Source organism: Cryptomeria japonica, chromosome 6 (assembly GCF_030272615.1).
Source record: "Cryptomeria japonica chromosome 6, Sugi_1.0, whole genome shotgun sequence".
NCBI lineage: Eukaryota > Viridiplantae > Streptophyta > Pinopsida > Cupressales > Cupressaceae > Cryptomeria > Cryptomeria japonica.
Window position 1 is genome coordinate 550,946,328 of NC_081410.1, and position 25,093 is coordinate 550,971,420.

General features: G+C 34.3%; 1 protein-coding gene across 3 annotated transcripts in view; it reads left to right on the top strand.

Annotated features, from left to right (window-relative positions):
- The first annotated feature begins 982 nt into the window (after positions 1-982).
- The window catches only part of LOC131041269 (uncharacterized), a 144,257-nt gene continuing 120,146 nt past the window's right edge, over positions 983-25,093 (top strand). Inside the window, exon 1 of one of the 3 annotated variants that reach the window (XM_057974294.2) lies at positions 983-1,581. In XM_057974294.2, coding sequence (XP_057830277.1) covers positions 1,357-1,581 — 225 coding nt within the window. In that variant the 5' untranslated portion in view covers positions 983-1,356. The remainder of the gene's footprint in view (positions 1,582-25,093) is intronic. The other 2 variants (XM_057974296.2, XM_057974295.2) reach the window with 2 other exon arrangements.

The following is a 25,093-nucleotide window of genomic DNA, read 5'->3' on the forward strand; positions in this document are numbered from 1 at the left end:
TTAGATAAATGTATGGAACTAGGTGCATATAGGACTAGGATAAGGTCAAATGTAAGGAAATGTATGTAGGTGAGAATAAATGAGGAGAAACATGAATTGAAGATGGAGCCAAATTAGCACAATATTGTGTCATATGTCACTATATAATTGCTTTAAACTATTCCATCAAATGGACACAAAACCACATAACAAATGGAATGGATATGCAAATTCACAATTACAAGTTATCCAATAAATTTAATGTAAGAAAATTTGTGCATGGTTAAGTTCTTAGGTCTAGGGGAAGAACACTATTTTCCGTCCATGTTCCAATTATTGTTCACTCGTTGTTCACCCCACCCCCCCCCCCCAATTACTAACTTTAAAGAAACCAAGAAAATGATAACTAAAAGCCCATTAATAAATTTCACATGTATTAATAACCACCCACTTGTACCCCCAATAGTTAGAATTCGTAGACTTTAATTAGAGGAGTTGTACGACTTTATTGGTACCTATAACACACGACTACTAGGGCATTTGTGCAAAAGTATTAGCAATTTTTGAGGTGGTTGTAGTGCACGATTATTGGGGCATTTGTAAGTAGGTATTAGGCAAAACTTTGAATGACCACTTTTTGACCCTTGCATGCATAACGGATCCCATAACTTGCATCATTACTATCTAGAAGCCAAAACAATAGCCATAAGTAGTTAAGTTGCATACAAAGACAACAAAAAAACATTAAAAATCCGATGTGCATTTAGAATTTATGAATATGTGAAATTAACTATAATGACTATTGGTACACTTCCCCTAAAAAACCTCTACATTATAAATTTTTTTTTAAAATAACATGATCTCATTCTCATCCCTCTTTAATACTCCAACCTTCATACTCCACACAACTTAATCATAAACTAACAAACGACCTTACTTTATTTCACATTTGAAATTCATACCACCTAAAATTGTACATTAGGTAGGATTCCCACACAAAGAATCCCTTTTGATGTTCCAAGCATGAAACGCATGCAACTGTGCTAAATTCATTTTAGCATCTTTTAAAAAAGAGTGGAGAGACGAGTTCACCTCTAATTCCTCAGATTCATTTTTTTGTCTCAGGGCATTTAATTTTACATTTTAACAGGGTATTGTAATTTGTAAGAGGTTCTCAGGTCGTCGTTTTTTAGCGTGATGTTTTGTCTGGAGGCCGAGGTCCCAGAAATCCCCTCCTCCTCCAATCAAATGCAGAGCACTTAAATCTCGTACTCATTTTCAGCATATTATATTTTCCATACATTCGAGATATGCTTCTTTTCACCTGTACATTTTCAGTCAAGTTTCTAACGGGCGATCCATAAAAACCGAAATGAAATGGCGGGAGAACTTTATCATTCACACGTTTTGCCAAATTTTCGTGGCCTGAAGCCGTTGCCAGTTTCTGTTCCGGAGAGTGGACTGTTAAATATTTGTGGAGGTAGGTTCGAATCCCGTCGGCTAACACGAAGGAACGGCCTTGGAGGAGGAGAAGTTCCTGTTGCAAAATGTAACATCATGGATTTCTCGAAGAAGCCACGACATCCGCGAGAAAACATAAAGGTTAATCATCTGAGGGCCGTTTTCCTTCTCTTTTTATTCTTTCGCGTTTTAGTTTCGAATACCTTATTTTTCCTCTGCACTCTTTTTATTGAGAAACTCATGAAATAAGTTTATGTATTAGCTGAAAATTGTTGAAATGGAGAATTGAAACCTTTTACTTCGCTTATGGAAGGAAAGGGGGTTGATACCTCTACACGGTCTGTTTTATTACATTTAATTGGCATGGAATATTCTAGTGAAGTGCTCTCATGCAAGGGGATAGGCTAATTTTCATCGGGTGGTTCCAAGAAATATTAAGTTTTATTTGACCTGCAAAATATTAGGACTCTGCAATTCAGTTGTGAGTAGAAAGTGTCATATAAATATTCATCACACATTCGCTGCCATCTTTAAATAAATTCTTATTTATAAATGAAAACGAACGGTAAGATTGACATGTTTATATTGTTGATTGTGTATCAGAGTATACATTTATATAGAAAAGGCCTGTATATTTAGGATGAGTCACACTATCGAGACTAGTCTGATAACTAAGATAAAGATGGAGATAGATGCCATGGTAGGAAATTGCACGAGGTCGAGGGGAGAGAGCCCTTCACCCAACCGGTGGAGCTCTTTTGCCTTCAAGCCCCTCCCTTGAATTGATGACGGGTTGAGCGCTTAAATGACCGAGCATTGTTTCGTCGAGTGCCTTCAACCTTCTCGACAGTCGACTTACACCAAAGCTCAAGTGGTTTGCTGTTGCTCACCCCTTACCGTCCTTGGCAAAAACGATACAGTGACTTATTTTATTTCTAAGTGTTTACCTAATTTTTCCAGCTATCCGAGCACTCTGCTTACTTTTAGTTCATTTCTCTGTCTTTGTACTGCTGTTCCCGGGGCTAATTACTTTTTGATTTATTTCTATATACCTTTGCTGCTGTACTGCTGTTCTACTGCCCATATTTTGATTTATTTCTATCTACCTGTGTATATGGCTACAAATTACATTAATTAAGTTACTAACTACAATAACTGCCTCATCGTTCCCTCCCTGCTCAGAATTCCTACATGAGATTTGGGATTTCATTGGGAATGGATGACACAGAGAACCATTCGCTTTGTGTCTGTAGAGTTCCTTTCTAGTCAACAAGATATGAAGTGGTTTTCTCGTTGCGTTTGGTATGGGTACAAACATTAGGCAAAATACCATCAACCAAAGGTTGTGGAAAATTAGGAATTGTATCCTTAGTCTAAGTGATAGAAATCTTTTTCTCCAAGTGAGATGGATCATACAACTTGAGCTTGTTCACTTTGATAAATGGTTGCCTAACTGAGTTGGAAGATTCAATCGAAAGGCACAGGTCTGATTGCTTGGAGGATGGTGTAATGTGCCTGTCTGATGGGATTCAACCTGTGATGTTTTTGTTCAACTTTTGTTTATCCAAGTGAAGCCAAACACGATCACCAACTTGAAAAGAATAAGGATCTTGATGTCAGTCATTAAGTGCCTTGGATTTAGCTTGAGTATGCTTAAGAATGTCCTCAGCTTTTGTGTGCAGTTTGGTCTAATATTCCACAAAGATAAAACCTTTTTCTTGCTCCTTTTGATGTTGGGAGGTATTTGGACCTGTAAGAGCAACTGAAGTCTCATAAGCTACCAAATGTTGGAATTTCATAACAAATGTCAAAAGGGTAATGTGTTGTAGAAACACGAGTTGTTTGATTGTTGATATGTTGATTGACATTCAATTAAGTTTTACATTGCAAATTCATTTGATGTCAGAAATTTGAAGTGAATGGACTAAAGTGTTATTATCCACCTTAGGTTGACCATCAATTTGTAGATTAAAGGAAGTAGAGAATCTCAATTGACAACCTAGAAGCTTCCATGATGGTTGCCAATAATAGCCAGAAGCGACTTAAGAAGAAGTGTGAGCCACAATATGAATGATAGTGAAGGGCAGCCAGAAATTGTCCCAAACATGCTTGAATAACAAGTTTGCAGCCTATAGACTATCGATTGTCTTCGAGCATGGCATAAAAATAGCCATTTATGGAAAACCAACAGACAAACACAAATATATAATTACATTGTCACTAAGTGCTAGAAAAGCTGCGAATGAATTCACGGAAATGAATTTTCATGGTTGAGAAGGTATCAATAAATTTTGATATAGTCCAAGTTTTCATTTGGGAGGCTTAGCTTAAACTGATTGCAAAGAAAGTGTTAATGGTTGTAACCCTCAACATGGTTTACATAGAAGGCCGATAAAAGTCCCATTGAATGTGCTGCGAAGTCTCGTGGACACCAAAATGTTTACCATAGGAGGATATATGAGTTTTCTTTAGCAAAATTTGGTGAAAAGGGCTTGTGGGGATGAAAAAGATGAATGAATTTATACAGTAAGCTCTTGAAAAATATAGGCAAGGAAATACGTTGCTTCCCACTGTAGGTGTTGTGCAGCTTGAACAGTCAGACTAAATTGATTATCTACAGAATAGAGAGATTTCCTCTCGTCATATGCTGTACATTGAGTATAAAAAATGCTAATTACTCAAGAGGAAGGATGGTTAAGAAGTTCAGCCTTTTGTTAGTGAGACCCTTCTTGCATTTGATCACAAAATGAAACTGTTATATGTAGATCCCACTTTAAATGCCAATGTTCCCGAGTCTTAGATTGAGAGTAGGAGAATTGAAGGGTTTGTTGGTTTGTATGCAGAATTACCATCTTTTTGAGAAAAGAATGGTACCACTGCGTGAGTGCTTGTACCAAGGCATGCAATTTCTTGTGATAGGTGTTGTAATTGAGCTTTTCTTGTGATAATGCTTTAGTATGAGATCCCTTTAGATGTGCACCTTGTCTAAATATTGCTCATATGGCATGTTGGGAAGTGTCAGTCTCAACCTTAACTAGCTTTTGCAAGTTGGGTGAGAGCAAAGAGCCTTTTTCCAACAATGAAACAGTGAGTAGTCTTTGGGCTCCAATTAAGATTAAATTGACTAGTGAGCTGATGAAGAGGATGGAAAACATGCTAGTACTTATGGGTGACCTTTCTATCAAAGTACACGGTCTCCAGAAAACTCTTCAGATCTGAAACGCTAAATGGAGTGGCCATTTCTAAAGAACCTTTACTTTGTTTGGATCTGTATGTATTTCATGCTTGTTATTGAGCAATCCTATGTTCTTAATTGAGGTTTGACCAAAGAAGGACTTCTTCATATTTGGAGATGCTGTTGGTGAAGATGATCTAGAATTCTTTGCACATTTATCATGTGGTCATTCTAGGACTTGCTGTAGACCAAGGTGTCATCACGGCAGGTGACAACAAATTTGCCAAGATGGGGTTAGTAAACATCTTTGATTATGCACAAGAATGTGCCAGGTGCATCAGTGAGGCCAAATAACACAAAATGCCAATTATAGGGATAAAACTCAGTCTTAAACCTGTTTTCTGAGCATCAAGGGGATCCATTGAGATTTGATGATGTAACATGCTGAAGATTTGAAAGAAATTTAAATTCAAATAATCTAACCGTTGCAAAATAGCCGTTAACATAAGCATAGCAAGATGGATATATATATATATATTTTTTTAAATTCAAACAGGAAAATGAATAACGATAACTGGAAGATTAAGTGCATAAAAACTAAAAATTAAGCATGCACGTAATAATTAAGAACTAATTAACTTGCATGAAAAGAAAGAGAGATAGGGTTTAGAGAGTACTTTTAAACTGATGCTAAATTTTGAACTTCAAACTCTGTCATGTTATTGGTGAGGAGGGAAAGTATCATTAGGGCGCTTTTCCACCCAACCACGGACTATCTAGTCCCCCGTGCCATATTCCTCTGGACTGGCCCGACCCTTCGCAGGAAGGTAAAGGAATACGAGAACTCAATGCCATCTGAGACTTGGTGTTAGGACCTACGCACTTAGTCGGTCATACACTAAGGGTAACTCCCTACTAGTATGACGCTCTGACTAAGGTTGTATCTGGTGCTAAAGATCAAACTAGTGCATGCATTACACAGCACCACCTTGGCCAAACTTTTACACTATAAGCACGAGTCTTCGCGCTGTCAATGATCTCACCCTTCTCGGCAATAAGTCTAGGTTTAGGGAATTCAACTGAACTCAAAAAGGGAAACTAGGACCCGGTGATTCCAATTGAATAGTGTAATTAACATTGCTGGTCAATGGTTCGGGTTTAAGCAAAACTGAGTAAGCTTGATTAAGGTTTCAGCAATCTTCCAGAACATGAGATTATGCAAGTTTCCGACTCTATACTGAGGGGCCTTGTGGTTATAATTTCTTTCAATTAATTTTGCAGTTTAAGGATTCAGTCTATATATCATACATATATTGGTACGTAGTATTACACCATCATGCTTCCGTACACACACAACCTAGTATGCAAGTAATTATACAGGTTGTATATGCATGCAAGTAATTATATACACTACATACACCTTATTCGTTAGATGGGAAAAGAATAAAAGTACCAATGAATAAATCCCTTTCTTTCCATAATGGAAATAGAATGGACTGTTCCTATAAGAGACTGATACATTAACTCAGTATTAATATAAAAGAAGATCCAGTAGTTCCGTATAAGCAACCCAGATATTTATAGTTTGCCAAAATATGTAATGGGGAAAGCAGGGTTTTGCTGTTCAAGAAGGTGTAACAATAGTTCCAGCAGAAGATAATGACTATATTTCCTTAAAGTCTGCCAACTGTTCAAACCCTTGTCTAACATCGGTAGTTTAGATTCTTTTAAACCTTCACATTTTTACATCCGACTTAAGAAACCATAGAATAGGTTCTTATACACACATATTTATATATATTCTTACTATATATACAAATATATGTGCATAAGAAACTATTACCACTCTTCACCATAATGGGAACAAAATAAACAGATGCAGTCACAGCTACGTAAGTCCCCTTACTCTATATATGAAAATAAAAAGCAGCATGGAAGGATAATTACTTCCTAATAGATGTAAACAGTACCCATTATGTTTCCTCCCTAAAACTGGAGATTCATTAGGTGTCTTATTTAATTGCATAGGGTTAACCCTCTCCTGAATTTCCAGAACATATTTATTGCTGAAATATTAACGGAGTATTAATAGGAGAAAAAATGTATGTATTTTCAATTTCAGACTATCACTGGTCCCTTAGCATAATACATTACATTTCTTCATGCTGGTATCACATGTTTTAACTGAAATTACAGCTAAAATAAAACATAAAAGTGCAGAAGGGTTTCCAACCCACGTGATTGCCATAAGAATTTTTCAGACTTTCAGCATTTAACAACCACAAAGCATTTATGCAATTTCTTCTTTTCATTTTTCATAAGAGAAAATAATAGTAGAAGAAGAGGAAAACGCAGGTCTGAAGATAACATGACCTGAGATATGAAGTATTCGTTTGAGAACTCCTTCTAAAATATCAAATGGCAGAGCTGTGAATGAAAGCAAGCACCAAACAAACCCCTATTCCTGTCGTTTTTACCAGAAGCCAGCCGTAAAATAAAATATCTTCCTCTCTTATCCTTTTTGTTTTTATAAACCATGCAGTCCCAAAACCCACGCCCTAATACCAGGCGGATTATCCAAAACCCCCAAGGAGTCACGCAGGGCATGCTTGCATTTCCCGTGACTGCATTTCGCTTTCATCGAAAGCCTTCCCAAAAAAATGCAAAAATATCTTTCCACCTTGATATATAATGACGCACAATGTCTTTAACCTCTTTCCTTTGTTTCCTTTCATGCTCGATAACTCCAAAATGATGGATGGGGATATACAAGGTTTTATCTTACATTATTCTTTTTGCTCTTACTAACTTTCCAACTAGCTCGATAAAATATTAAGGCTTGCTCATTAAATAGAAATTATGTAATGGCTTACATTAATAAGATTTAAAAGTTTTATTTAAGTCTTATTTCTTTCAACACTATGAAAGAAAATAATCACATCTACTTAATTATTGAGTTGCCAATTAAAGTTGGCCAATAAAATAATTTATTTAATTAAAATAAAACTTGCCAGGCAATTATAATTAAATTTAATAATACATATTTATTTATATCTATATATACGTGACCTATACTTCCTACGAATATCTGACTGCGATAGTACGTATACGATTAGGTATACGTGCTACCGTACCTAGGTACTCGTATAGGATATATCAGTTACATATATATACATTTACATAAACATATATATTAAAAAGTAATATTAGTCCAGTCAACTTAATTAATAAATAATGAAATAATTTATTAATATTAATAATTAATAATTATTTCAGGAAGTGGCAAACCTCAGATTCTATGCACTGACCTACTAGGTTAATTGACACACTGGCTAATCAAGGTTCGACAAGATCCACCTAGGTTTACCTGGCTTAGGCTAGGGTTCTCAAACGACATTGAGTTCTTCCATTCTTTCACCTCCCGACCTGATGATACTTTCCCTCCTTTTGTAGAGGACAACGGTCTCCTACATACACTTGGCCCACAGAAATCGGTTAGGTCAAATCTTGTCTAGTTCTGACAATTAATAAACCGTGATAAAAGTGAAACATAATATCACATTGCTAACTGAAATTTCTCAATTTACTAAGTCAAAGTACATCAATTTTGTATAGAAAACATAATTATCATTATTCACACATGCATAATCATCTGAACAAATCCATCATTTAAAGCATAAAACTAGGCACATCATACATCATACGAGTATATCAAAATGCACCAGGGTTAACATGTATCAGGACGAAAATACTGCACAAAATTACTAGGGCACAAGTGGGATGTAACAGATGATTCTTAGAGGTCAAATCAAATTTAGTGAAATACTTGGTGTCTTGACTTTGGTCCAAAAGATTGCCAAGTCTATGAAGTGGGTAATGGTTAATTATGGTGATTTTGTTGAAAGTACAATAATTTGTGACCGACTGCCACTCTTACATTTCTTCTCTGGAACAATAAGAGTAAGAATCCAGAAGGAGAAGTGTTTGTTTGGAATTTGCCCTCTTTTAGCATCTGGCTGATTTGTCACTTTATTTCAGCACTCTTAAGGATGCAGTGTGCTAAGGTGGTTGAGAACATGGAAACAGTTCAGTAGAATGCTAAAGCAGCTTCCAAGGAGGACATTCTTTAGGGTCCTAAAAGTTCAAAATATGCATTGTTTGACTTGGCATCTTGGATGCTTGTAATGTCCCCATCCTAGTCAGGGACTTGGGATTGAGGAGTTAGCTTATTTTTGGACCCTTGTAGGCTAACAGAGTATGGATAAAGGGGTCAGTAATGCAGTATCTTGAGGAGTGGTCTATCTATTTGTTCTAGTTCAGTGTTGAGTTCAGTTCTGGTCTTCGTTTCATCAGTTTCTGTCACTTTATGAGGATTTCCTATTTTTTAGGGAAAAATTGCTAAAAATAGACATGGTCCTATTTTCAATGGTATGGTGAACTGTGACCCTAGCTTTTGACAGATTCAGTTTCCGAGCAATAATGAGAGAGATATGAATTTTTTAGTGGTTCCATAGGCAATTAATATTTTAATGAAATATTAATATAAAATCATAAAGTGGATCACTTAAATTTATTTAAGTGAAGATTTATTATCTCCTAAGCTAGGTGTGGCTTTTAGGGTTAAGTTGGGAACCCTAAAAGCAAGTTATTATTTTTAAATCCCTAATTGCCAAAAATCGCACCTTTTGGGTATTTAGGCAGCCAAGATGGAAATTAGACCTCATTTTTGATATTGAGCATTTGACATTCTCTCCTGAGCACTTGGCTATGGCGGCTAGGGTTTGGACCAGTTTTGGAGAGCGTGCATTCTTCAGAATTCAGTAGCTTTGAGATTGTGAAAGAACAATTGAATTGTTGCAGCTTGGTTGGCTTCATTCAGAAGTCAAATTGAATTGAATTGGGGCAGATTTGGCTTCTTACAAGACAAATTTGTTGTAGGGTTTTCCTATTTACTGTTTTGTCGTTGATTCTTCTGTGGTTTGGAGGCTTCTCTTCCCAAACACACAGCTTGCTCATTTATTGGCACCATCTTTCATTGTTTGGGTGTCCTAGTATTTAAATAAGAGCAGATCTGAATTGTTCCAGAATAAAAATCAAAACTTTGTGAGTTGCTGATTTATTCTTTCTTTTCAATAAATTGGCTAAGGACCTACGGGTATGCTTCTAAATTCTCCAATTCATTGTTTCAGTTGATTAAATTCATGTATTATTCAATATGTGTTGCAAATTAAAGAAACCCTCTTCTGCAACTTCTGTCTATTCCGAAAGACCATCTTAATAATTAAAAATTACAAAGAAGATCTACAAATTACAGCAGGTTGAAGAGTTGAACCAGCAAGGGTTCATCACAATGCTACAAAGATTAAGAAACTCATGTTTATGTTTTATTGTTGGACTGCTAGAGGGCAAAGAACTAACAGAAGAAGAAGAGAGTTTATGCACTTTAACAAGCTTGCTAACATTATTTGACTTGACATCATAGGTGTTTCAAACAGTAAGAAACATATGTAAGTGTAATTTTTATTATTGGACTGCCAGAAAGCAAATGACTAACAGAAGAAGAAGAGGGTTTATGCACTTTACCAGCCTTGTGCATTGTAGAAGACATTAAAGATGGTCTTGTGGTCATATGGATGATGTTTTTTCCATTATCAGATTGTAGCCATCTAGAGGAGTAATATCACAATAAACTGTATCTTGGAATGGTTCAATGGCAAATGTTACAAAACACTTGTAAGACACAAGTGTGTAATGTCACTTTGTTTCAACCCACCCCAAGTGCTATGTGCATGGATGTTTCGTAGTTGGCAATTGAAGATTGTCTACAAACTTCTTTGAATAAACATCTTCTGGTTACTATTCTCAAGAATAAGCTCTACCAATCTGTTCTTGATTTAACAATTATGTGTGAAAAGAGTTTTCCCATTGTTGGCAATATCATCATTGGCCATGAGGATGCACCAAGATTAGAAGTGTTGGGTTTAATAACTCGAATCTCTAAAACCTCATTTTGTGTACTTCACTCAGCAAAAATGGGTTTCACCTTCTTTGATTTGAGAACACTACATACATTGGCAGAATGTTCTATGTGCTTGTGGTGGGAACAATAGTTCTTTCCATTTCCAGATAAAAGGGTTGAGCCCTTAATGGATCAATCTAGTGAAGAATACCCACTGCATGAGAGGAGCTAGTATGGGCAAAAGATGAAATAGCAATTTTTTTGTTTAAAAAAAAAGATTGTCTCGCATTTGGTTGTGCCTTTTGTTTCTTTGATTCCACCTTTAAGGCAAGCTGAAAGATTGGTCTTAGGAAGCGATGATGTAGAGCTAAAAGTCATGTGAAGGATGAGAAAACAAGCTGAGGACAAATTTGATGCAATGAATCTCATCGATGTCCTACACATCCAACCTGATAGAGAGGTGATTGAATTGTTCCATGCTTTGCTGGACTGATTTGCCAAATGTCTGGAAAAGATGGTGCCACTATACCAGTAGATCTTTGTTGAATTGGATTAAAATCCTGTCCAATAGGTCACTTTAAAATTTATCCAAGTATTATTTTATTATTGCTCTATTACCTCAAGAAGTTGAACATGAAGTTGACGCTAGATGGATATTTTATCATTTATGCAAACCTTACTATCATAATTTGTTCCTGGGGGCATTACTAGATAGGCAATATTGTAGCTCATGAGTTCACAACGTGGTATTAAATATTGGGGAAAAATAGATAGATCTATTACTAGGTATTAAGAGTAGAGAGGGTAATTATAATTATGTTTTTCTCTTAGGTATTGGGGTTAGGAGCAAGGATGGAGTTGGGGGTTAGGTCTTATGAATAGGAAGTTGGGTAAATAAAATAATAATTAAAATTTATATCTATTTACTTTTGGCCTTCACGAGGCTATAAAGTGGAATTTGTTATGCTATTTATGTAGGGATTACGTACATATTTGTTTAGTCCTGAGTGGTTGAAATAATGTTGGTGTTTGTATACCACAAAAGAGAGGCATTTTTTATTAAAAAGGGGATTTGACGTACGCAAGCCTTGCAAGTCAATATATAAGATAAGTGCGAATGACTCTTCTTGTAGGAATCCACCAAGGGGGTGTCATGCATAAAAATTGTCTCACTTGGTAATGATAAGAAAAAAAAAAGTTTTACCTTCTTTTTTTAAATGGTTATCTTATTTAAAAAATTAAATGCTTGGAACACAATACTATTAAAGAGTAATTTTTTAGTTTTTGTGGGTAGATATGAGATAGACAAACAATTGTATTTCTAGTTTCTTGTGCTTTACCCTATGCACAAGTATTAATTCATGTTCGTGATCCACACATGTAAAGGGAATAGAAAATGATCATGTATTCACATCAAATAATTTCCCTTTAATTTAATCAATTATATTTTGCATTCTAGGGATTGAGTGTAATGTCCCCCAATGGGACCCTCTTATATTCTGACCTTGAATCACAATTTTAGTACATAGAGACAACAATAGATGGACACTAATGTCAACCTGCACAACAAATTAGACAACATTTCCATCATGTCATGATAGAACATATATTCATCATTCTTAATATATTGCAAAGTGTATATGAAGGATTCAACAACCTTTCTTTCCCTACACCTATCCTCATATGGAGCTCAAGGAGAATCACAGAAGGTGCCTCGAGTCTATCCCTCTCCAACAAGCCCAAGAGCACCAAGGACCTCGTCAACTTGGCCTCTGGCCCACACTTGGGGTTGGCGTACCTGCTGGAGCCTAGTGCTTTTGCTTGTATTCTCCCTCCATAATTGGATGGTGAGATTGAAAGGTATTACAGATTCCATTATATAATTTACTTCATTGTCACATGGGCAGTTAGTGATAGAAAGGCATTATTAAACTGCCATACATATTGCAGTCTATATGAACATTAGTATTAAATTCTGCATAAGAACATTATCAGGCTTCATATATTAAGCATACATATTCAGCTCATATTATCTTATCATTTATACAGTAATATCAGTAATATTGTCAGTTATATTCCATGATAATATTAGCACTATTATGTGTTAGTAATAATGACTTCATATTAAACACTTTTTTCGTCGCATTAGTAATGTTAGTTTCATATATTATCTTATTTCCTATCTTGAACATTATTGAATCAGATTTACTTTATAATCTTATGTCTGACATACATATTGCAGTCTATATTAACATTATTATTAAATTCTGCATAAGAACATTATCAGGCTTCATATATTAAGCATACATATTCAGCTCATATTATCTTATCATTTACACAGTAATACCAGTAATATTGACAGTATTATATTCCATGATGATATTAGCATTATTATGTGTTAGTAATATTGACTTCATATTAAACACTTTTTTGTTGTTGCATTAGTAATGTTAGTTTCATATATTATCTTATTTCCTATCTGTAACATTATTGAATCACGTTACTTTATAATCTTATGTCTGATATGAACTCGAGTGATTGCTATAATGACTGTTGTATTAGTTGTATTAATTGTATTAATTGTATTAATAATATTAAACTGTATAATTAGTATCAATTGTATTAACAATATCAAATTATACTAACCCTATTAAATTTTATTCATATTATTAATTGTATTAGCAATGCTAAACTGTATTAAACAGTAGCATGCGATGTTGTAAAGAAACCTCATACCCGTAATGTTTCTCAGCCTTAGTGACTGCCGATATCTTTCTTTCCCTTCCTATTTCCTTATCTTATCCTTCTGTGTTCCTCTTATCCTATTTTCCCTTGTGTGTGTATTCTTAACATAGCCCGGTGCATTGGTAATATGATCAGTGCTTTAGTAATAAACAAGTTTTGATATAAGTAATGCTCATATTAAATAATTCTAATATTATTTTGTGAATAATAATAATCTTTATAAAGTAATCCATAAAGTGAACATATATATGTGTATGTGTATGTGTATGTGTATGTGTATGTGTATGTATATATACATGTATGTATACATACACACATGTATATAGACATATGTATACATGTATATATACACATGTATATGTATATATATGTATGCATGCATGTGTATACATACATATATATATACATATTATGTATATATATATATATATATATACATATTATGTATATATATATACATGTGTATACACATGCATGCATACATATGTATACACATGTATATATATATACATGTGTATACATATGTATGCATACATCTGTATACACATGTATATATATACATGTATATATATACATGTGTATACATACATACATGTATATATACACATGTATGTAGACATATATATAATTTCAGCTTATGTGATTGATGTATACTTGTGTATGTAATCAAATTAGCTTCTATTTGATGATATTATGGTGTATTTAAGGTGTATTTAATAAAGGGTGCATGAAACAAGTTTTAAATCTTTAAAAATCTCTAAATTTCTTGAGTTTTTCACTTTGCTGAGCCTAACTGAGTTTTTTTTGCCGACTCCAAGTCCTAAGTAGAGTTGGCCTCACTGAGTCTGAGTCCCGTTTCTATGTATATGTATATGTATATGTACATGTGCATGTATATATACACATGTATGTACATGTATATATACATATGTACATGTATGTATACATATGTATATATACATGTATGTATGTATACACATGTATATATATACATGTGTATACACATGTATATATATATGCATGTGTATATATATATACATAATATGTATATATATATATGTATACACATGTATGCATACATATGTATACACATGTATATGTGTATATATATATATATACATACATACATATATATACATGTGTATATATGTATACATACGTGTATATATACATACGTATACATACATGTATATATACAAGTACATATACATATACATACACATACACACATATATATATATTCACTTTATGGATTACTTTATAAAGATTATTATTATTCACAAAATAATAGTAGAATTATTTAATATGAGCATTACTTATATCAAAACTTGTTTATTACTAAAGCACTGATCATATTACCAATGCATCGGGCTATGTTAAGAATACACACACGGGAAAATAGGATAAGAGGAACACAGAAGGATAAGATAAGGAAATAGGAAGGGAAAGAAAGAGATCGGCAGTCACTAAGGCTGAGAAACATTACGGGTATGAGGTTTCTTTACAACATCGCATGCTACTGTTTAATACAGTTTAGCATTGCTAATACAATTAATAATATGAATAAAATTTAATAGGGTTAGTATAATTTGATATTGTTAATACAATGGATACTAATAATAATGTATATATACATGTGTATACATATGTATATGTATATGTGTATATGTGTATATACACATATACATATATATACATATGTATATATACCTATATATACATACATATGTATATATAGTATATACACATGTATATATACACATATACATATATATAAATATGTATGTATATATACCTATATATACATATGTATATATATGAGACATTAATTGACCTTAAATGATCATAGTATAAAAATATTTTTTATGTATTTTATTATTTTCATTATCTTCTCTTAAATTCACTCAAGATTTCTCGTTTAAAGTTGGGTGTGATAGTGATGGAAATGAAATGTTCAGTTGATCATATGAGAGGTATAAATAGATAGGAGTATAAAAATGTGATTGAAAAAAAGAAGATACCAAAGATATATGGTAAAAAGAGGGCATATTTCAATAGGAATACTGTATTAGGAGGAGGGGTATAAAAAATTGAATGTGTAAGGTTAGAAAGGAAATTGGTGTTATTTTTTAGGATTCCATAATTGAAGGTGATATAGGACACGTTTACTAAGTAAATCCCCTGGGATTTTCTGTCTTTTTGACATGTGATTGAGTCTTGAAATATGTCTCTAGATTGTGAATTCAAACATCTAACTTGTCCACAAAGGTTGTGTCATCAAAGTGGGGAATGGATATCTTGGTGTCCAACCTAAAAGTAGATTAGCCAATCATGCCCATTTAAGAAATGAAACTAGTGCTCTGTTGTTTTCCCACGGGTTGTTGAAACATGCTTATCATATGTCGCATAAGTTTAAACTGAAATGGAGTTTTGCCGATGTTGTTGTTTATGTAGCTCTTGGTTAGCAACTGTACCAAATTGTGGTTTTCGGTGGAGCTTGGGGGACTAATCTAATAAAAAATACCACCATTATGATCACCAATCAATAGCAGCTGTAGAATAACATGAATTAAAAATGAAAGTTAAAATTTTACTAGAGAAAATTAATAGTCTAATATTTTGAGCTGAAAATTGTTTATGGAAAATTGACTACATGTGATGAGTAAACATTTTGACCTAAGATATTCAACATAAAGGATTTGGACATCAAGAAATTTGGGTGGCAAATGTACGAATCTGCAATAATTGTATTAAACATTGAAGGTTTCTGGTTAGAGTTGATATTCAGAATGAAAGAAGAGAGTGCCTTTCTCCCAAAACACAAACAGAAGAACCTTGATAGCCAGGCTCTGATATTGATTGATATTTTAAATTGTTGAGTGTGTTTCTGAGTTAATATTTACAAAGGAGGAGCCTGTATATATCAGCTACATATCTTGCAATGGTATTACTATTTGCTGTTCTAGCTGTACATCTACCCTTTGTGGCTGTTCCTGCTGTTCACCTACTTCTAATTCCTAGCTGTCAACTGGTTTTTTATTTTTTCTAGGAACCTTCACAGCTGTTCCAGCTGATCACCTTTTGATTTTTTTTCTTTTCTAGTTTCTACCCACCTATATATGGATATGACAAATAACAAATTACTAATCATTATAGATGATTAATAAAAATCCTATCCCCCCTCTCTTTCTTGTGCTTGATATATTGTGTCGAAAAATTGCCACTACTAGGTTTGAAATAAAATAAAATGATTTAATTGCTTCCACAAGGCCAAAAACAGTTTATGGGAACAACTGACTGGCCATAAAACAATGGCACCTCCCCCAAACCAAGTAGGTCGATGAGATTCAGAAGTATAGATGGTTTTACTTACAATAGAATGTAATAAAATAAACTCCAAAATCTAAAAACAAGAGCCTACAATCTAAGAGATAAATGCTTAGACTGCAACCAAAATCAAAATCTAACTAGGAAGTTGAACCCAAGCTGGTTAATGTCCCTACCATGTCATGTAAGAAAGACATTTCATGGATGACAAAGCCATTTGATGGGAATTCCTACTGCCAAAGATGATAAAGCTGACAGAGATCAAAGCTGAAGGCAAAAGCTAGCTCAAATCTGTATCAGAGTGCACTTTGGAAGATGATTGGGCATCCTCATCAAACAACATGAAAGCGCTGATGCTGTCCATGGGATAGTGGCCTAGAAAATTAAAAAAATTATGTATGTTTGATTAGCCAGATGATATGTTTTTTGGGCTTGTGAGGCTCAGGGCTCAAATGCGCGCCGCACATTTCTTACAGTCAGGCAGGTTACTACCTTGTCTACTATGCTCACAGAGCACTTCCCCAGTTTGTTATCTCCAGTGGGTGAATGTGCTTCAGTTGCTTGCTAGCAATCTTGATGATCTGGGAGATGCTTTAGATTATAGGAGGAATTACCTGAGCACTGTGGATGGTAAAGGCCCAATGGTCTTGCATCTATGTACATGGCAAAAGGGTTTTCCTCATCCAAATTAGAGTTTGGCTTGAACTAGTTCAACAATTGTGTTAAAACTTAAAAGCATGCATTGCTTACTTCAATTGGTCTGTCTTTATTATAAAGAGCTACTTTAACAGACTGCACTGCAGAGACCATTTATAACTTATTTTAATGACTGGCCTGGAAAAGTGGTACTCAATCCAGCACATGCAAGCGTATTAGTCTGTTTGAACTTAACCTATGCATAATGTTCATGGCAATACCGTTATGCTACAGCCTGGGGTTAGTTTTCTGTGTTATCAGAAACATGGATGGGTAAGAATAGGAAAGATGATAATCAGGGGCAGAAAGGTCTTCTCACAAGAAAAAGTTAATTATTATTCTTGTAAACTATTAAAAAATAACAAAGAACTCAATTTGTTTTTGATATATATGGCCAATTACAGATGAAAATTGAAATTGATTCTATCTAGGGCAAAAAATTTACTGGGATAATTGCCATATTACAAATCTGGTATAGATCCAAAGTGGTACTGAGCATGTGAGTTGCATTATGTAATCAATAATATGTCACAGTGCATAGTGCTAAATTTGTGAAATCATCTGATCTCATAAATCACAGTCAAGTGATTAAAAGGTTATTCAAATTGTGATTGAAATATTAGCTGATTGCCCCTTGAAATGCAAAATGGGAAACAGGAAAGATGAAAATAAATGGCACGGGGTGTCTTCTCTGGTTTATGGTCACAGGTTCTTCTCTCTTCAAAAGGTGCCAGTACAGAAACTATGGCTGTTGGAGTCAATCTTGAGATAAAAATATTCATAATGACATGAAAATTTGAGGGAACTATGCTTCTACAAGCTTTCATCTGACCTAAGTACCATAATATTGATTACTCCAGAAAACCTTAATCCTAATTCTAAAGTTGTAAAACCGTAGTTTAGTCCCACAAAGATGCATACTTCCCATGAAGAGTGAAAATCTAGTTTTAATTTGTTGGTTTTTCACTTAACTAAAAAAACCGTTGACAGTGTATTTGAAAGTTCAAAATGGTAATAGACTCAAGTCCCTAGACCACAAGACAGGCCTAAGTTATAGAATCTATTGTTATTGTTGGCATGTTGAACTATGCCAACCACTAGCAGAGAACAGTTTAAAGTTTGTAGCTATATGGAGAATATACCAGCCAAATCTGTTAAGTAAATATCATATTATCAAATTAAGGAGAATAATTCTTATTTAGAATACTAGAAAGTGCTAGTATAATAGGACCATGCACTGGCATCTATGATTCAAAAAACTGTCATATAGATAGGACTTGACTAAAATGTTTCTGACCAAACTATTTGATTCATTACAACTATTTTACATGATTGTTTGGTATCTGTAGGTTATTTCACTAGTGATTGTTCTTCTATGGGTTTTCCTGTGGATCTTAATTTGCCTACACCCACCAATCATAAATGAAGGAAGAATTTATGCAGGCATTACTTAACCATCTCCATGCTGCCTAATGACGATCCTTCCTATAAAACCAATTGCTCATGGAGTCCTCAGGCTAATTTAAGGAATATAATACATCATTACGGGTTTTCAGATGCATCTTGAGATCTTTGTGCAATCAAGCACTGGGTTGTGGCTTCTTTCTTTGATATTCTCCAATCATTCCAAGTTCACTGCTTTGTGAGCCTGGAAGAACTTGCTCTTTTTAGAGATTGATGAAGTAATTGAAATGCTTTAGGTTACACTTTCCTTATTGTAAACAAGCACCGATATGTTCTCGTTCCTTGTGAATTTGGTTATATTGATACCTTGCTGTCTATTGATAATTATCAGTCCATCAGGAAATTCTAGTCATTTTTTTTTTAAATGCAAGTCAAGTGTACTTTTTGTAGAAATCTATCTATCTCACATCCGAAAGACAAGAGGGTATGGTAAGACATTACTTGTAAACAAGTGCTTAGTTGTTAATAAATTGAGAGTATTGGATGTTCTTTTCTTGGAATTAGCTCTGGTGCACAAGTATATGAAGACGCCTTCTAGGTTAAGTGAATTGACCATATTGTTCTTGGACTTTCTTGGCTTAAATTTGTTTCCGTAGCTCTTCTCGAATGTTGTCTTTTTATCAATTGTCTAGAAAGTGATTTCTTTCATTCTAGTTAGAGGGTTCAAAGGGATAAAAGTTAACACAGGATTCGATATTTTATGCCTCCAAGATAGTTTGAGTGCTGACAGGTTGATTGTTATCTAGAAGATTACTAAGAAATGTTTACAATTCAATCACATCTATGGATTCCGGCATTTGATGTAGCATTCAAATATATTGTCATCTGAGAAGTTTCAGCTGCAGAGTGCCCCCTAATTGTCTGGTCAGGGTCAAATTGGATTGCAGAATAGATGGAGCATCCAAAACTTCCTTTCCTTGCTGCCTCAGAATACTGAAGTAGGCAAAATCTTCCACTGCCATATGTTGTTCATATAGTAATTGTTAAGGTTTTTCCTTGTGAAGTTCGACCTGCTCATCATACTCATGCACTCGATCTTCACATCCTCTTTGATAACGTCTGTGATTGCTTATATAGTGAGATAAAACCTTCCTCTTCTGTGGTTGCATTTTATTTTATAGTAGAATATGCATCTTCTTTTTCAATATCTTGTGTAAGGGTTTGTTCTTAACTAGCCGTTTGGGATCCAGGTCAGTCTTTACATAGATGGTCATATGAATGATACTCACAGAATTTGAAGGGGATGGCTTCATAATCTAGAGCTTGCTCCCAAATGAAGCCTCTAGCTAGATTTTGCAATGTCCCTACTAGTTAGAGATCATTGTCCTGCAAAACAGATTGTTAGAATACAACAAATATATATATATATAACTAATCTAATTTGCAATTTAACTTAAATTACTTAATTAACACTAATCTCAATTCTTATCTAATAAAAGGGATACGAGTGCCGTACTGTGATATGTCCTTCGGCAGCTATGAAACTCGCCTTCTTGGAACCCATTTTGGTTCCAAGCCATCCAGGAAATCGAAGGTTAATTTGATTCTTGTCTTGGATGTAATTTCTTACACCCAAGCCATCCAGGAAATCGAAGGTTAATTCGATTCCCGTCTTGGACGTAATTTCTTACACCCAAGCCATACCAAGGAAGACCATCCTATATGATCCATTCCTTGCCTTGGATGATGCATCTCATCATCCAAGTCTACCAGAGAGGACCGGCCAGATGCGTCTCTTCTTGGATGAACTTAATCAACCAAGCCATATATATGCATATAGATATTCAGTATATACTGCCTACCAGGGATTATCATAATCCCTCCATCAGACTAAGGGAGTTTCCTCCCTATAGCCTCCATCATATAATCACATTTATATTACATTTTATAATTCATTACTATTTTCCATTCCATAATCCACATTTACATATTCCTAACTTAACATGTATTCCATAACATATATTCAGGAAATGTCCAGTTTCAAATACTCACATTTATTTATTAATGTATATTCCTAACTATTCATTGATATGTATTCATTAACATATGTTTATACATATTCATTAACCTATATAATAAAATGTTCATTATTTATATTCATTAACATATATAATAAAATGTTCATTATTTATATTCATTAACATATATAATGAAGTATTCATTCATTACTTACCTGTCGTAACCCGCAGTAGTAGTTCCGGTTCTGTAATGTCCCCTCTTAGGTTTAGACAACAGCAACAAGGATTATACATGTGAACATATTCTCCTTACCTATTATCCTATGAGCTTTTCTGAATTATGATCTAATATTGTTATTTATCTGATTAAAGACATTATGTATACATATATATATATGGATATGTATATATATGTATTAGTATATGTGTATGTATATACATATATCATCTTCTTGATATTACATCATTGTTATATATATATATATATATATATATATATATATATACTTATTTTGATTTGAACATAAATAAACAAATAAAATAATTATATTACATTATAGATCATTTAATTATTTATTAGTTACCTATTTATTAATTCCCATTATATAAATTATCAGTACCATCACTTCCTAACAGCATTAATTATATTTAATAATTGTGAGGACAGACAGATTTGACATGCATCAGATCTGGTCTGCCACTATATATAGAATTAAGGAGTGGCTGTCATACATATTGTAGTTTATATTAATGTTACCCTTAAATTCTGCATAAAACATTATCAGACTCTATATATTAAGCTTACGTATTAAGCATGTTCCCATGCATACCACCAAACAAGGATGTTATTGCCTGTAACTTAATAGTTCTCATCTGATCGACGACTATCCCATCCTATATCCTCCCCCCTTTCAATTCTCATTTAATATGTTGGCATTTTGATGATGTTGTGATTGTCATTGATGGACACACACTTGTTTTATGACCACTTCCTTATGTATGAGTTATGCTCAACCAGTAATTGTTCCAACCGGTATTATGTATTATAGTCTTTAGATTATCGGTGTTTTGCAGAAGGTGTTTACCGGTCACAAACTGACTAAAGACCCAAAGCGGTATGAAGACCTCAAAGCGGTTCGAGGATCTCAAGCGGTACGAAGGAACAAAGCGGTAGTTAACACTTTGATCTACCAGTCTTCATGTTGACAACCGGTAATCGGTAAAATGTATGAACCGATATTACTCTGTGATGAGTTACCAACCAGTATTTTTGTGATGAGTTATCATCCACCGACACTTTGGCAGTGATTTTGTGCCGTGTTACCAAATGTGTCTAGATGCACTGAACCTAGGAACTTGCAATGTAATCCTATTGGATCGACATGAAATCAAATTCCTTTATAAGGACATCATGTCTAGGGTTTTAGAAGTTGATAGGGTTTTGATAGTGGATGAGGGTTTTTGTATGTGCGAGAATAGAAGAGAAGATTAGGTCTGTGTGAAGACACAGAGTGTAGAAGTATTGAAGACTGAAGTAATGCTAAATGTGCATTAACAATGAGCTATCATGGATCTAACCAAGCATACTGTGCTAGTATCTAGATCACTCACTTATTGATTACTCACATCTTCGACAAGTCTGAAACCCTTAACCGGGTAGGCCTGGCAAAGCCTTTGTAAATCCTCTAACAAGGTGATTCACAACTGTGAATCTGAAATCCTCTCACAAGGTAGTCTCTAACAGGACTTATCTCCTAACAGAGATCTAGATTCCTAACAGGATCTGTTCTGGTAAAGAACATTGTATGACCTTAACCGGTCTGGTTTCTATTCTGCAGATAGTTACTTGTGAGTTTCTGCTCACCATGGTTTTTCCCGTTTGGGTTTCCACATCAAAACCTCTTGTGTTATGGTGATTGTGCTCTTGTGTGTGAATGCTTTATTTGCTGTTTGGTTTGCATTTGTCTTAACCGGTTTGTTAGTAAATCTGTTATACCGGTTAACTGCTAAACTGTTTGAGAGTTTAAGATCAGTATTTTTTGGTATACTAATTCACCCCCTCTTAGTGGTTTTTCCCATTTGGGTTTCCACGTCAAAACCTCTTGTGTTATGGTGATTGTGCTCTTGTGGGTGAATGCTTTATTTGCTGTTTGGTTTGCATTTGTCTTAACTGGTTTGTTAGTAAATCTGTTATACCGGTTAACTGCTAAACTGTTTGAGAGTTTAAGTTCAGTATTTTTTGGTATACTCATTCACCCCCCCTCTTAGTATTCAACATAATACTCTTTTTATAGCTTCCAGTTTCTTTACGAAGGGAGACATCTCATCGTATTAACCTTTTCGTGAGGCACCTCTTCATTAATTAAATTACTCTTATCTACAAGTCGCACCATTTGACTATTTGAATTTCATGGTAATCGCACCTTATGTAGATAACTAATTTATTAATTAACAACATTTGGTAATGATGACATTAATGTCTATTTTGCTTCATGTTTGATATAAATGCTCATGGAGGCTTCAATATATACAGATTGTTAATTATACTCTCTTGATGTAATCCATTGCTTTTATGGAAACATCGGTGCTGTCTCTGATATACGATTCCTCTTGATCAGCGATTGTGGAAACGGAAGGCTGTTGATGATCTTGGTTAAGGATCTTCATATGGCTTAGTCAATTTGACTCCAATCGATGTCTTGCATAATTTGTTTAATCAAATGTTGATTATGATTGAATCTTTCTTAGTGGGATGGTTTAGTTTATTTCATGATTAAGATTAATTTATTAAATATTTACACATTAAATTAATTTAGTAGATTAATATTTAGATGTAGGGATATTACAGATATTATTGCGTTTTTTAATTAATAATATCATTAATATATTAATATGTAATATTCCTTCATAATATTTCCAGATGATCATAATATAATAATATTTCAAGAATATTATTATTATTTAAACAAATATGAATAATAATATTTAATAAATAAATAAATAGTTAAATTTCAATTAATCATTCGTCGGTAATTATATTAAGTAATAATAATAATTGATATATATATGACGATCAAGGAGGGGATTTGAAGGGGATGGCTTCATAATCTAGAGCTTGCTCCCAAATGAAGCCTCCAGCTAGATTTCCATTATTCAGGAAGTGTTTGAGTGAGATCCATAATGATTGAGGTCAGCAGGGTCATTGATGTTCTATCTTTTTGGTGATGCCGGGATAGCTTCCTAGCATCTTACTGATTGATTGGACAGACTTTACCTCCAAAACTCAAGGAAAAGTGTTAAAAGTCTTATCCATATCAGTATGTCAAACTTTTGATTCTGGGCACTGAGTTAAAGATGTGCCTTGTTGAAGGATAGTCATATGGCAGTCATAGGTTTTGATTCTACGAAGGAGTTGTATGTGCAGGAGGAAGACTTAAAGGAAGCTTGGATGGCATGTTTAGAGCTTGCTTATGTGGATTGATCATTAATGTTTGGAATGGTGCAATATGGATTGCCATTCAAAGGCATGCAACTGTGTACATCCAAGGGTTGAATGTGTGAGAAAAGCATAGTGGTAGCTTGGTTTGTCATTTCAATATCAAGAAGACTATGGTACAACTAAGTGAGGGATTTTTTTGACCATGCATGTCTATTGATCATTAATGTTTGGAATGGTGCAATATGGATTGCCATTCAAAGGCATGCAACTGTGTACATCCAAGGGTTGAATGTGTGAGAAAAGCATAGTGGTAGCTTGGTTTGTCATTTCAATATCAAGAAGACTATGGTACAACTAAGTGAGGGATTTTTTTGACCATGCATGTCTATGGATGCATGAAAGTTTGTGCAAAGATGCAATGTTTATTAATTAGTGAAAGGCGGAAGCTAGAATGCAAGGTTGTATCAACCTTTGTCAATCCTTGAGAGGCCATGGAACACTTGAACATGGACTTTGTTCTTGGGTTGCTAAGAATTTATTGGGACCATGATTCCATTAGTTTTGTAGGTAGGATTTCCAAGATGGCACATTTTGTGACATGGAAGTAGACCAAGATGTTGCACAAGTGGAAAATTTTTAGGGAGATAGTGTGATTGCATGGGCTGCCGCTCAACATATTGTTTGCCAAGGACACTTGTGGAGAAAGCTATGGACAAAGCTAAACACTTAGCTGCAGTTTAATTTGGTGTATCACCTTGAGATGGATGGGAAAATAGAGGTGTTTAGCTGCTGGGATGTGTGGTGGGAGAAAAGCTTGGACTTTGGGACCTAGTCTTGGCATAAGCAGAATTCGCCTATAACAACTAAGTGAATTGAAGCTTTGGAAAAAG